Source organism: Morchella importuna (assembly GCF_003444635.1).
Source record: "Morchella importuna strain M04M26 chromosome Unknown Morimp01GS009, whole genome shotgun sequence".
Classification (NCBI taxonomy): domain Eukaryota; kingdom Fungi; phylum Ascomycota; class Pezizomycetes; order Pezizales; family Morchellaceae; genus Morchella; species Morchella importuna.
This window is the reverse complement of record NW_025763406.1, coordinates 1,044,479-1,057,873: the sequence shown is the minus strand read 5'-3', so window position 1 is coordinate 1,057,873 and position 13,395 is coordinate 1,044,479. Positions and strand designations below refer to the sequence as shown.

Below are 13,395 nucleotides of genomic sequence, written 5' to 3'. Positions count from 1 at the left end.
AAAAATTGAATTGCATGGATAAGAATCTTCCACCTTATTGGCCAGTACAGCTCTGCTTTCCATAGTCCTAGCTAACACCAAATGTACATAAAGTCTTAAGACTACGGTGCATGTGGAGTATCATTTTCCGGTTCCAGGTTTAAGAATGCAAGCATTAGAGCCCCAATGCTTAGGATTACCATTCCCTCTCGACTGTCAAATTCGCGACCTGGCCCGGGCCGTGCATCACTTAGTAAGGGAATTACCTTTCTTTCTACAGCAACAGCATTTCCAACAATTGCCACATTAGGCTAGTGGACTTAGCCTAGTACATGATACTAGGGGTGTGCCACCTCGCGACCGCGAGTTGTTGGATTATGAGTATCATGATTAAATGTATATGTAGAGGGAACTCCTTCCAACCCCCCTCTCCTTCTCCAATCCTTTCCACCTCCCCCCAGCTCCTCCTCCACCAACCCCCTCCCGCTCCAGCTCCCCCCCCCTCTCCCCACTCCAGCTCCTCCTCCCACAAACCGTCCACCTCGTCTACCACCTCCTACTCCCAGTCAAATCATATCATATCACTATTTAATTATATAGAGCTTTTTAATTTAATTATACAAAGATAAAGACTCAACGGTGCACTCTCATGCCCAAATATTCTCAGTTCTATGCTCAAATATTGATGTGTCGTGCTTACTAAACACCCATGTCGGTGTCGACCAATCAGACTGCAACAATCTACGAAGAATCGTTAATCCAGTAATAGATAGATAAGAAATAGGTCGAGTGCCTAGAGTACAGTACTGGCAAGTAGAGAGAGTGTAACTCTAAATATTGGGGCTCTATACATATTCCAGGCGTATTCCTCAGCTCCTGCACTGGAAAAAGGTGATATATGATATGCAACCTGCATGCACTATGGTCTTAGGACTTTTTCGGTCGTTGGCAAAAAGAGTCTAAAGCCGCGCATGACCACTGCAGGTATGGTGATTTGAGAATTAAGATCAACAGTCTTGAAGTGAGCAACAAAGAGTATATTAATTCACTTATTTTGGTCGAGAAATTTCATAAAAATGCCAACTAGAAATACTAGTCTCAGCTCGGCTCGCTTCAATAACCACCGAGTGCTTTTAAATCTCGGAGAAACCCTTTGCCAAGGCAAACACTCTTGGCAATCCCCGCAAAGTAAGTTGTAACCCACGGCAGCATTTCTCTGGATTTTTCGATTCGAATTTCCTATACTCGATTTTCTCGATTCGAATTCCCCAGATTTTCGCTTTTAAACCCTGCAATTCCTAATCGGCTAATATTCGGCACGCGATCCGGATTGCTAACTTCTTAGTTTCTTTTAACGCCATTGAGTTCAATGATGACTCCTTCTCTTTCAGAGGGCTTTTTTGCTCTGAACTACAAGTACTATTGTTGTTATAAAGGACAAGAATTTTAGTTACCTCGAATGCCTCACAGACAGACAAATTTCACAGCAACAACTATACGAGTCACGGCTACACCACAAGATGGTGCCGAGAGAAATATTGGAAGATATACCTACACCTCCTCAGGTGAAGGGATGGAGAATCTTCACAATTGCTTTCTTAGCTTGTATGGGAGCTTGTATGTTTGGGTACAATCTGGGAGTCATTGGAGGTGAGCTATATTTTTCCATTGATCTATATCGTTTTTTTATCTGACTCATAGGACTTCTCAGGATGTATCACGCTTCCAAATTTCCATGAGGAATTCCACCTCCCTCCTAATGGAACAGAGGAGTACAACTTTATTGTAGCAAATATCGTTTCTTGCTTTCAGGGAGGAACGTTCTTTGGTGCCCTGATGGGCTATCCATTAACTGAACGCTTTGGCCGGATACCGACCTTACGAGTTGCATCATTGATATTCATTGTTGGCTCAGCCATGCAGGTTAGTGGACCTAAAACTGTAGCTATTCCATAATTCCTAGGTACTAACTCCGTCACAAGGCTTGGGCAAATGGGTCATTGGAATTAATGTATAGTGGTCGATTCATTGCCGGCCTAGGAATTGGTGGAACCTCCTTACTTATCCCTCTCTACCTCTCTGAGATATCACCACCCTCAATTCGTGGGTTTTTAGTCGGCATGCACGAGATTCTTAACCAGATTTCATCCTGCGGTGGCTTCTGGGTCAATTATGGAACTCTTCCACTATCGGGATCTAATCAATGGAGGATACCGCTCGCTATTCAAGTCGTGCCTGGAGGCCTACTGTTTATAGCATGCTTTATCATTCCTGAGTCACCGAGATTTCTCATTAGGAAGGAGCGTTTTGAGGAGGCAGGGAGAGTTTTGTGTAGAATTAGAAATTTACCATTGGAGCATGAGTATTTAAGGAAGGAATTTTTAACAATCAAGAACCAGGCAGCAATGGAGAAGATCGAGGGGACGGAAGCCAATTCTAACGGGAAAGGACTTTCAAAAATATTTGGGCCAGGGGATTTGAAAAGATTGGGGGTTGGTGTTTTAATGATGGTTGCACAACAATGCACCGGTGTTAACGCAATGAACTACTATTCAGTATGTACTGGTCACTCTATTGTTGATATATTATTTGTTTGGATAAGAAACTAACAATTGTTTAGCCGTCTATCTTCAAAAGTATCGGATTTGGTGGTACAAATGTCACATTGTTTGCAACCGGCATATACGCGATTGTCAAATCGATTGCGACACTTTTATCATTAATGTTCTTTATTGATCGTACCGGCCGACGCAAGCTCTTGTTTATAGGTGCCGGCGGTGCATCTTTATCTATGTGGTATATTGGGGCCTATATCATCGCAGCCAAAGTAGATCCAGATCATCCACAAAACAGAAATGCAGCGGCGTGGGTCGGAATTGTGATGGTCTATATTTATGCTGTGAGTACTGAACTATAGATTGTGATTCAAAGAATTATTATTAATAGATCTGGGACCCTAGATGTTTTTCTCAATTGCGTGGAACGCGATTCCTTGGATTTGTAAGTTATCAAATTCTAGATGGTGACCGGTTGTTTCTAACACAAGTCTTAGATTGCTCCGAGATTTTCCCGGGCCGTATTCGTGCCCTCTGTGTTTCGATTACTACTGCAACTCAATGGCTAGGGTAATTTTAACTTCATAATTTCTTAACTTGGCTGCTCTCTGCTAATAATCTTCTTTATAGTCAATTCGTCATTGCTCGCGCAACTCCCTATATGATATCAAACATAGGTGGCGGAACATATATGTTCTTTGCCGCATGTATGGTGGTCATTATTGGGTGGGTGTACTTTTTTGTTCCAGAAACGAAAGGAAGGACACTAGAGAGTATGGATGAATTATTTGGAGTAGATAGAACCGCTGCTGCTATGAGAGCTCAGGCAAAGGTGGATGAAATGAACGAGAAGAAGGAGGCAGAGGTTGAGAAGAAGATGGAGATGGAGGTTGTTTGATCGAGAGCTTTCTTTTCTTACTTGGACCACGGAATGAATGTTGAAGATTTTCTCACGAGTTTATGATTCTCAATTTCTAGTTTGTGCGTCAGTAGTTGAGTTTAATGTAATAGATGGGGACGACAATATACCTATTCTTTATTAACCAGATATCTCTGCCTCAAAAATCAATCCGGGCAGATCTATTCTTGGAGTATCTGCTAGATCTGTTGTCACAATTGGTCATATCTGACCATTATCACGTGCACTTGTACTGCAAAGTCTACACATAGTGCGATATAGGTCTTCTTAGTTTAAGTTAGGCGATCAATATATAACGTGTAAAACAATATATAGTACTTCTATCGACCAATAGAGACATCATCCGTACGCGTACAAGTCTTCTCAAGAAATCGAAACGACATTCATCGGGAATCACTTGGCTATCTTAGTCAGTAGAACGGAAGTAGAAATTACATGTATCTTGCATACATGTATGTACTTTATAGTGTGCTCAGAAATCTGGGCGATATTCAAGCCCTTCGAGTGGGAACCCACGATTTACATGAATATGGCATCCACTCCTATAGCTAGGAGTGCACCAACGGCGATCCTCCGGGTGCATGGTGATCCCCGCATTGTTAGCTGCAAGGTGTGAGTCGATATTTATCTTGATTTTTTCCAATATATTAAGGTTCCCTAGCTTGACCTCATGACTTTGGATAAGTCACTTTGGCCCGAACTCTGGACTGGGAATGATCCTACTTTATAGATAGAGTAGATGGAGGTTGTCCGATTGGTGAGGTTCGGCTACGTACTACGCACAGCCCCAAACCTGAACTCATCCCACGATACAAAATGTTGATACATTATATGGATCGCTTATAATCATGTGTACAAGTACCCAGTGAATTTTGGACGCAAAGTATGTATGTACTTCTACATGTATTTCGGATATCCCAACATCTTTGCAGAGATATGTACTCGTGCTCCCAGGAAAGATATCAAGAGATGAAACCCTCCTTTCAAAACTAATGCTTTCTTTTTCTCGAATCCAGCATCTGCCATCCAATATAATTGCGCCGATCCGTGTGACCATAGTGAAGGATATGATGCACACCGCATAGCTAGGGCTCATAGTAAGGCTCCAAAATATATATTGGCCCCGTTCCCTTGTAAGGTGTCTTTCCTACAATAGAGCACAATAGAGCAGTAAATCTTGGACCAAGTTCTTCATGTGAGTTTTCTCCCCTTTTCCTGAGCATATGTTCCTCCCCTTGGGTGGCTTTTGCTGAGTTGTGACCACAGTTTGATACCAAAGCTTCTCGAGAATACACACTAGGTACAAATATAATAGACACCCACCCTAACGTTGCGGAGATGTCGATAATTACTTTCGTTCCGGTTTTGTTTTTGGCATTTCTCCCAATAGTTGCAAGCGACTCGGGGGATGATTTCACCAACAACCTATTCTCAGACCTTGGGCCTTTATTGGCCCTCTTTGGGGAACGGTCGGCCCAGCAGTTTATGAGCCAGGCGATGGGAGTGGTGGATTGCATAATTTTTGCTATGGCACCATTAGGTCTCATAACTGCTGCTGTGGGTGTCATCCGAATCGGCGGGGCTGGGTGGTTGAAAGCATGTATTGGGCGTGCCAGAGAGGCGTATGCTGTTCCAGAGCTGGAACTGCTGTCATCAACATCCTCCGAAGTCTGCGAATTGTGGAATGGATTGACCCTTGTAAGAGTTCTTGGCTCGCCTAAGATAGCTGAGTTGGTTTACTTTCCGAAATCCGATGGTGAAGGTACTGGCCCCGCCGGAAGTCCTGAAAGACACTGTGGAATTGACGCAACAAGCCGAGAGGGCTGTTGGTCTCGGAAATCTACCCTATCGGGGGACTTGTTTGGGTTTTTGACCTGCCGAAACCCATACCTTTTTCGGCTAAAGGATCATTTCTTTTCAAAGGATTCGCAGCAGGATCAAGTGGATGTGGAGAACCCTACAGGCGCATACGCGTACGACATCAAACAGCAACCATTTCTTGACGATGTGAAGAAGGGTTCAGCTGCCAAGAAAAGCGCACCAAACATATCCTTGAACATCACGAAACCCGCTAGTCAGAAGAAATTATGGAGTGTAGCTTGGTTCGGAACCGCGCTACAGTTGGCAGTGCTTGTATTTGACGCCTCGATAACCTACAATCCGAATTTGAAGGGGAGTTTTAAGAAAAATGGCTTACCAGTAGTCGAATACGCATTTCCCTTGACAGCTATCGGAACTGTGCTAGTTGTTCTGGGCATGTTTGTTAGTGCCTATGTGATTGAGGATGCAACCAAAGAAGAGGAATTGGAGCATTTGAGAAACGGCAGAGGCGTCGAAATGCGAGTTATGTGGTTACAAAAGTACGAAAATGTTGGGGACCAGAACTTCGACTCATACGCCATCTTTGCCCGTGAGAAGCGCACATCAATCCGCACTTCTCGTCGGCGGGAGCCTCTGTTCATGCGCTCAAGTAAATCAGCGGCACTCCCTCAATCCTCACAATCCTCAGCTCCTGCTCGAGTTAGCTTGAGAGAATCGAGCCACCCAGAGACTGGTGATTTTCTTACCAGACTCACTACATTTGCCACAATTGTGACTCTTGTCGGCTTTATTGCGCAATTTCTGGGCCTACGAGCTATGTCTTGGACAGCAACGATTGCACAGTTGATTGCAACTGTGATAATGACTGGCCTAAGATCTTGGTTAACAACTGCTGGTTTGTCGCAGGAGCCAGATACATGCAAATTACCCAAAGAGTATGAACTTGATTGGTTAGCAACACGTATAGGTGACCTTAGAGATGACGGCCTGTACGAAAATCTATCGGAGAAGACAATGGAAGTTGGGTTTTGGAGTCCGTGTTCGTGGAAATGGCGTGTAGTAACTGAGCGGCACCGGACTGCTGAATCGTGGTCAAAATTGCCGTTAGGTGGGAGAGCGAGTCAGGTTGTAGAGGCAAGGAAACGGCTCCAAGATTTGACTGGGTGGACTAGAGAGGGGAGTATGGCGATTGCCACCGCAACTGCCATTGAGGAGTTCATGAATAATATCTTCAGCTCAGATTATGCAACTTTGGAAGCCGGCTTCACTGAGCGACTTAAGTTCGAATGGCCAGTTTTCATCGAGTTTGATGGTGTACAAGAAGCATACTACCTACGATTATCACGAGATTCAACTAAGAACAAGTGGAAGGCGGACACTAATTCGATCGAGGCTATCCTTTCCTTATGGACATACTCACTGCAAGAAAAGGAAGAAGAAGAAGAAGGAAAGAAGGGGGGTGCTAAAGGTTTATGTCCAGGGGGGGTATTCACCGAGAAGGAAAGTTTGGAGGAAGTGGAAGAAGCGGATAAACAGGAGGAGTCTGCGGGGAATAAATTAAGGTTTTTGGGACCGGGCGATATAGTATCTCAAATGTGTTATAGGTTGTGGATCTACAGAGGAACAGACTTCCGGATATTTCGGCGCCGAAATGCAAACTCTAAATACCAGACCACCGGTTTTCCGATCAACCCTTCTCTATCTATAAAACGTAAAGCTACGGACAAAGAACTCGACGCGACTCTTTCTGTGCTTACCTCCCTCTCAGTGGAAGCGGTGTGCGCTCAAGACATGTTCTCAAGCTTCATGTGGTACATTGCGGACTACATAAGGGCCGTGACTCCCAAGACCACACTCGCAAAAAACTCTGTTGGGTTAAATCAGGAGACATGGCAGCCTCCCTCCCTCAGAAATTCGTTCCTCGAGAACATTCTCAGAAGTGTAGAATCGACCGGCTTGGGTACGACCGAGGAAATGTGTATGTGCATTATACCGCAATTACATTCATCTGGGATACTTCACGATATGGATCTCAGTTCGCAGGAGCTCATGAGTTATGTTGACGAGAGATCCGACGTATTTGAGTCTCAAGAGGATTGGGAAGAAGCCGGAAAAGCATATGAATGGCTCTACGATACTTGTCTTGGTTATGTGGAGAACGAGCCTTCTGCTTTCTGTCGAGCCGCTATTCTGCTGGCTCACTTCTCGGCAAGTATTAACGATGCTGCTGGGAGCTGTGGAAGCTACAATATGTGTCCAGAAGTAAGGGATCAGAAAGAAATCAATTTGTTGATGATATCGTCACAAGCATTAAAAAAGCTACGATCCGGGCCACGAGGCGAAGAAATCTATCGGGTTCTAAAAAACGCATATCAAGCGGCAGGTGACATTCAGAGACTCCCTGAGATCACAGATGATTTAAAAACGAAAGATTCAATATCTTTGAACACCCTTGTTGTGTTTGGTGATTCCACGACCTGTGAACAGCCTCTCGAGGACATCGTACGAGATTTGTTATTCATTGGCCCCAATGATCAAAACTTTTTGTGCTGGACAGAATTACATCTTGCTGGCACAGGAACAAGCCAATATGATCTCAGCAGACTATCAAGTACCGAAGCTTCGAAATTAAACGCGCGTGACAGAGATGGAAGAACACCTCTACACTGGGCTGTTCTGAAAGGAAAGGTGGAAACTGTTAAGGCACTTCTGGAAGCTGGATGTGATGGGAATATCAAAGACAAGATGGAAACGACACCTCTTCACATTGCCATCATGCTAGGGAAGAAAGATGTTGTCATGTGCCTCCTCACCAACATAACAAATCTGGAAACAAGGAACTCAAAGGGTTGGACTTCCTTACATTTGGCCGCCTCCGCAGGACTCAACGATATAACTGAGTTATTACTGAAGAGCGGCGCGAAAATCGAAGCGAGAGATAGCAAGCAAAGGACACCACTTCACCTTGCTGCGTTAGCTGGGAAAGGGCACATTATCACGACTCTCCTAAAACACAACGCAGACAGCGCCGCTGGAGATTTGAACGGTTCAACAGCGCTCCATCTGGCAGCGGAAGGTGGATTTGAGTTTGAAGCTGTCACACTCCTGGAGAAAAATGCCAATATCGAAGCCCAAGATGTGATGAAAAGAACGCCTCTTCATGTGGCGGTAATAGCAAGACAAGCTCACATCATCGGTATCCTCCTAAAGGGTGGGGCAAACATTGAGTCAAAGGATATTCAGGAAGCAACAGCACTTCATCTTGCCGCTCAAGAGGGACTCAAAAAGGAGGTCGAAGTTCTCATCGACAATGGCGCAAATATCGAGGCCAAGGATATCGCCGGTGAAACGCCTTTAGTAAGAGCATTTGCAGGAAAGAAGAAAGATGTTATTAGGGTGTTGCTAAGAGGTGGTGCAAATGTGAATACGACCTCTACGGAGGGTGATTCTATGCTACAGGTGGCGGCATACGCGGGCAATTTAGAGATTGCGAGATTATTACTAGATCATGGCGCAGATAGAAACTTACAGCCACGGCATAATCTTGGAGAAGGGTACAGAAAGGTTGTGGATATGTGTGGATCATGATAAGGAGTTGACTGCTCGTTTCTTTCTTTTTCTTTTACTTTTACACATTTGAAGTTTGGGCACATGCAATTTTGCTTTCTTTCTTGGTTTGGTGTTTGTTCCCTGCGTAGGTCTGTATTTAGCGTGTTCTTATTTATCTGTATGACGAAGTATTAAACCAATAAATCAATCGGCTACTTTTTTATGTGGTGACACGCTAGTCGAGTGACCGTTCATGATACAGTCCACATATTATTAGCCATTCATAACTACATAGAATGGAGCGCCCCCATTAGAAGAAACCAGACATAAACAAATCGAGAGGTCGGAGTTTCAATAAGATGATATAAAATCCATACATGTAAAGTTCACATAAAGTTCTCAGTCTCCTTCAAATCTGGCGGAACAAACCTCACCGCTGCGTCTTCACTATGCCACGTTTCTGCCGAATAGTAGCCTTGCCACATATCCTTCAAGACCAACTCCTTGTTCTTTGCCAGAAAGCTTTGAAAGTTCATCAAAATCGCCCCTCTGGGATCCCCACCTCCCACATCACCTGGCTTCACAAGCTCAAACTCCAAGAACCGTTTAAGCACCACCCGAGCCCAAAAGGCCTTCTCTGTGAACCCAAACCTCCTTTCGGGTTCTTTGCCTCTCACATCCGCCACCAAAACCTCATTTAACGCATCTCCCATACCCCTCTTCTCCTGCTTCGCGTACCATAGTGCTGAAAATATCCTCCACAGAAGCCCCCCATGGGTATGAGGCGGTCTCCCTACGTCGTCTGCCTCCCGAACCTCGCCAACAACCCAAAACTCATGCAGCATCATCTCAACATCCGACAAACCACTCCCCCTACCCACAATGCGCACCTCCAGCTCTTTCCTCACCGCCGCCTCTCGCTCCTTCGCCGTCGGCGGCACTATCACATTCGGCAGCGGCTTCAATGTCGGCAGCACCAGCGCCATTCTGGCCTCGATACTCTCCCATGACTTTTCGGTATAGTAGGGTCTCCAGACCTCTTTCCCTTTATCGCGGCGGTGTAGAAGCTCCGGGAAAAGCAGCACGAACGAGGGGAATGAGAGGGTTATAATGTCGATTACCTTAGCTCCGCCGAGGCTGTCGATTGAGGCGTGGAGTATCTGGATCCAGAAGTAGGCTTTGGTTTCAGAGTAGGGTTCTAGATTGATGCCTTTAGATCGTTGGTGCATGATGTGTTTTTGGAGAGCAGATAGGGAGTCCTTTATGACTTTTCCGCGGCGCTGGTTGGTTGACTTTACGTGTTTAAGGATTGTGAACGCAAATCTTTGCAGTCTCTCAGTCTCGGTTAGGTGACCAGGAGTAGCACTGCTGTTCTTCTTTAGTTCACCATCACTATTTACAGAGTTAATATACGTGGGAAGAGGCTTTAGGTCTGGAAGGACCCAGGCTGATTTGGCTGTGGGTGAGAATAAGGTGTCTTTGGTATAATAGGCGGACCAAAGTTGAGAGCTCATCAGGTGAGGGTTTGACAGGAGGAATTTTGGAAAGTCGGTAGATTTGGGGAGATTAGAAGGGTTTTGAGCAGTAAAATCCAGGAGAGAAATATGAATCATGTGCAGGTAAAAGGTCGTCATTGTGCTGAACATATTCACAGGTTAGTTAATTCGGTGCTCCGAGGATTGACATCCTTGGGTGCATGGCTTAGTTACCGGTGCACAGTATTCCTAAACTTCTTCTCTCTCCCTTCGATTTCGGCTAACTTTGAATCACTGGCCAACATACTCTCCAGCTTTCCGAGAAAGTCTTCAGCAGCCTCCCAGAGGCCATGTCCCACCCACAGAATTTCAATCAGGACATAGTAGCCTGCCCTAAGGTGCGCCCGATGATCCCATTTCTCCAACATACCGGACTCCATCTTCTCGAAAAATTCATCTACGGTCAGGTTTATATATGCATCATCCTCATTCTGCTTCTCTATCAGGGCGCGAAGCTGGCCCTCGTCAAGCGGGTCCTTCTGTGGCGGCGACAGCGGCGGCGATGTCATCGGAGGCCTCGAATCATTCTTCTTACCCTCCTCCAATCCTGCCTTTATCCCCTTTAGGAACTCGCGCGCCAACCACCCATCACTCAGGCCCGCCCCCGTCGCAGCCGATATACCACCACCCTCTTCATTCCAATATATAGCCCACCTCGTCCCCTTTTTTCCGTCCCCGTAGACCGTCTCCATCGCCGATCTTACGCTCTTCTCCAACTCTGCGACTCTGGGATCTACGGCCGCATTCTCCAGACGGTCTTGTTTCCCAAACGCAACACCGAAGAAGCCCCCCTCGCTGTCTCGGGAGGCTTGCGCTTCAGTGGCCAGCCCGTCGAGCGTCCACGAGAGCACCTCGCGGTCCGAGAGGCAGGCGGCCGTGTCGACGAGGAAGAGGATGTGGCTGCCGGGCTGCATGTAGTGGCGGATTAGGGGGTGGATTGTGCCGCAGCCGCCGCCAATGTCCCAGAATTGGAGTGTGGCGCGGCCGGTGGGGATTTCCTCACCTACATGTATATAATTACCAGGTGGTTAGTATTTGCGTTTAGGGTTTGTTAGAGAAGTAGGGTATTGGGCTTGAAAAGGTTGGATGTAAGTAGAGAGAGAGAGAGAGAGAGAGAGAGAGAGAGAGAGAGAGAGAGAGAGAGAGAGAGAGAGGTGGTTATTACACACAGTTAAACCCGATTGTAGGAATCGAACCGACAAGCTCATTGAGGAGCATGCGGTAGAGGAGCGCGGTCTTGCCCGAGCCGCTGACGCCGAGGAGGAGGCAGCGGTGGAGGGGCTTTGAGTAGAGGGTGCGCAAGAAGGAGGGGAGTTTTGACATTGTTGGTCGGTATGTAGACTTTTTATATATTGTTTGTGTAGTGTAACAAGTAGTGCTGTGGTAGTAAGTAATACATTGAATACATTGGGGATTCCATATACTTAAGTAGTGCCCAAAGAGTGAGTCAAGTACTTCAGAGACCAGATATGCAGGCTGTGCTGCTAATAATTTGTGTGGTGGGGGAGCGTGTGGTACAGCGCGCTAGGCCAAAAGGGGGACGGAAAAGTAACAATTACATAAATTTGTTTGTCTACTATTTAAAACGGGCTACTTAACAATTATTAGATTTGTCAGAATCCGGCGTCAATTATTAGTTGGTTGAAAACACGAAACTTTGCTTGTGTAAAGTAAAAAAAACTTTTTTTAAGATTTATGAATGTATTATTAAAAAAGCCGTGAATCTATCGATATTAAAACTCCGTTTTAACAACAAAAAACAACCTGTGGGTATCTAACACGCATCTATGTTTTTAACTCGCTACCTCTTTCTACTCTATGCTATGCTCGGAAAAAAAAAGAATACCCCGACCCTCCTCCCTCCCTAGTTTCCCCCATTCCACCCCCCCCCCCCCCTAGTTTCCCCCCAATTCCCTCCTACTCTATCTTCCTCACACCAACCCTCCCCAAAAACTCATCAAACCCAATCCCCTTCCAGACCTCGAGCTGCTCATCGTCGCCCAGCCACAGGACGCCCATCATGCCCAGCGAATTGACGCCGACGCCGTCGCACTCGCCGCGGGTGCGCGGGACCATGACCATCCACTCGGTGGTCATGAGGAAGTTGTAGTGCGGCACCTCGGGGTTGCCGAGCGCGCGCTTGGTGGCGGCGAGGAGCGCGGCGAAGAGGTGGTGCAGCTGCTTGCCTGTGGCCTTTGGCGGCGGGTGCGCGATGAAGTGGGTGTATGGGACGTCGGGGTGATGGGTTAGGCCGCCGTCTGTAAGTATGGGGTTAGTGGGTTAGTGAGTGAGCGGGTGAGTGGGTGAGTGAGTGAGTGGAAATTGGGGGGGGACATACCTTCCCGCCTCTCCACCCTCCCCGGATACAGCCCCCCAAACGCCGCCTCCCCGAGCGCAACAACCTGCACATGCTTATGCGGCTGCGACGCGCCGCTCTCCTTGCCGCAGTTGTAGAAGGCGATCTGCTCCTTTCCGAGCCTGCGCAGGACGGTGCCGACGACGGCGAGCTCGTCGGCGTCGAGCGGCTCGGTCTGGAAGCGCGGCGCGATGGAGATGAGCAGCACCTGGTTCTCGACGGCGCAGAACTTGTTGAGGATGATGCGGAAGTGCGGGGCGGTGGAGGTGGTGATGATGTGGCTGGGGGGATGGTGCTGAGGGCGGTGCGCGTGTGTGGTTTGGGAGGGGTGGTGGTGATGTCGTTGGGTTTGCGGGAGAAGAGGGGGAGGATGTTGATGTGGTACTGTGGGGGGGGGGGGGGGGGGAGTTAGTGGGGGGGTGGCTTGATTGATGGAGGGGGATGGAGGTAGAGTACGTACGGTGAAGGCGCGCCCCTGGTGGAGAGTGGTCTCGGAGGGGGTGTAGCATATTGAGCTGTCTGCGACGGCGGCTTTGAACTTTCCGGAGATCAGTTGGGAGAGGTTTTCGGGGACGACTGCGGCAGGGGTGGTTGCGAAGCCCATCTTGAGAGGGAATTGGTGGATGTGGGCTTAATTGGGGATTTGTTTTGTAGATATTTGGGGGGGGGGGGGGGGGTGTG

The 13,395-nt window shown here is 47.1% G+C and overlaps 4 protein-coding genes across 4 annotated transcripts; 2 read left to right on the top strand and 2 right to left on the bottom strand.

Annotated features, from left to right (window-relative positions):
* Positions 1–1,499: 1,499 nt before the first annotated feature.
* LAJ45_04049 (uncharacterized protein) lies at positions 1,500–3,432 on the top strand (the record flags this gene model as incomplete). Its single annotated transcript, XM_046113630.1, has 7 exons — positions 1,500–1,629; positions 1,691–1,902; positions 1,962–2,534; positions 2,600–2,878; positions 2,940–2,979; positions 3,032–3,104; positions 3,165–3,432. The coding sequence occupies 7 exons, from the start codon at positions 1,500–1,502 to the stop codon at positions 3,430–3,432; spliced, it is 1,575 nt and encodes a 524-aa protein (XP_045973359.1).
* A 1,359-nt stretch (positions 3,433–4,791) lies between these two features.
* Positions 4,792–8,862, top strand: LAJ45_04048 (uncharacterized protein; the record flags this gene model as incomplete). Its single annotated transcript, XM_046113629.1, has 1 exon — positions 4,792–8,862. The coding sequence occupies one exon, from the start codon at positions 4,792–4,794 to the stop codon at positions 8,860–8,862; it is 4,071 nt and encodes a 1,356-aa protein (XP_045973358.1).
* Positions 8,863–9,209: 347 nt separating this feature from the next.
* On the bottom strand, positions 9,210–11,681 carry LAJ45_04047 (uncharacterized protein; the record flags this gene model as incomplete). Its single annotated transcript, XM_046113628.1, has 3 exons — positions 9,210–10,461; positions 10,533–11,361; positions 11,528–11,681. 3 exons carry the CDS (start codon positions 11,679–11,681, stop codon positions 9,210–9,212), a joined length of 2,235 nt encoding a protein of 744 aa, XP_045973357.1.
* Positions 11,682–12,275: 594 nt separating this feature from the next.
* LAJ45_04046 (uncharacterized protein) lies at positions 12,276–13,223 on the bottom strand (the record flags this gene model as incomplete). Its single annotated transcript, XM_046113627.1, has 3 exons — positions 12,276–12,616; positions 12,697–13,098; positions 13,175–13,223. The coding sequence occupies 3 exons, from the start codon at positions 13,221–13,223 to the stop codon at positions 12,276–12,278; spliced, it is 792 nt and encodes a 263-aa protein (XP_045973356.1).
* Between the last annotated feature and the right edge of the window lie 172 nt (positions 13,224–13,395).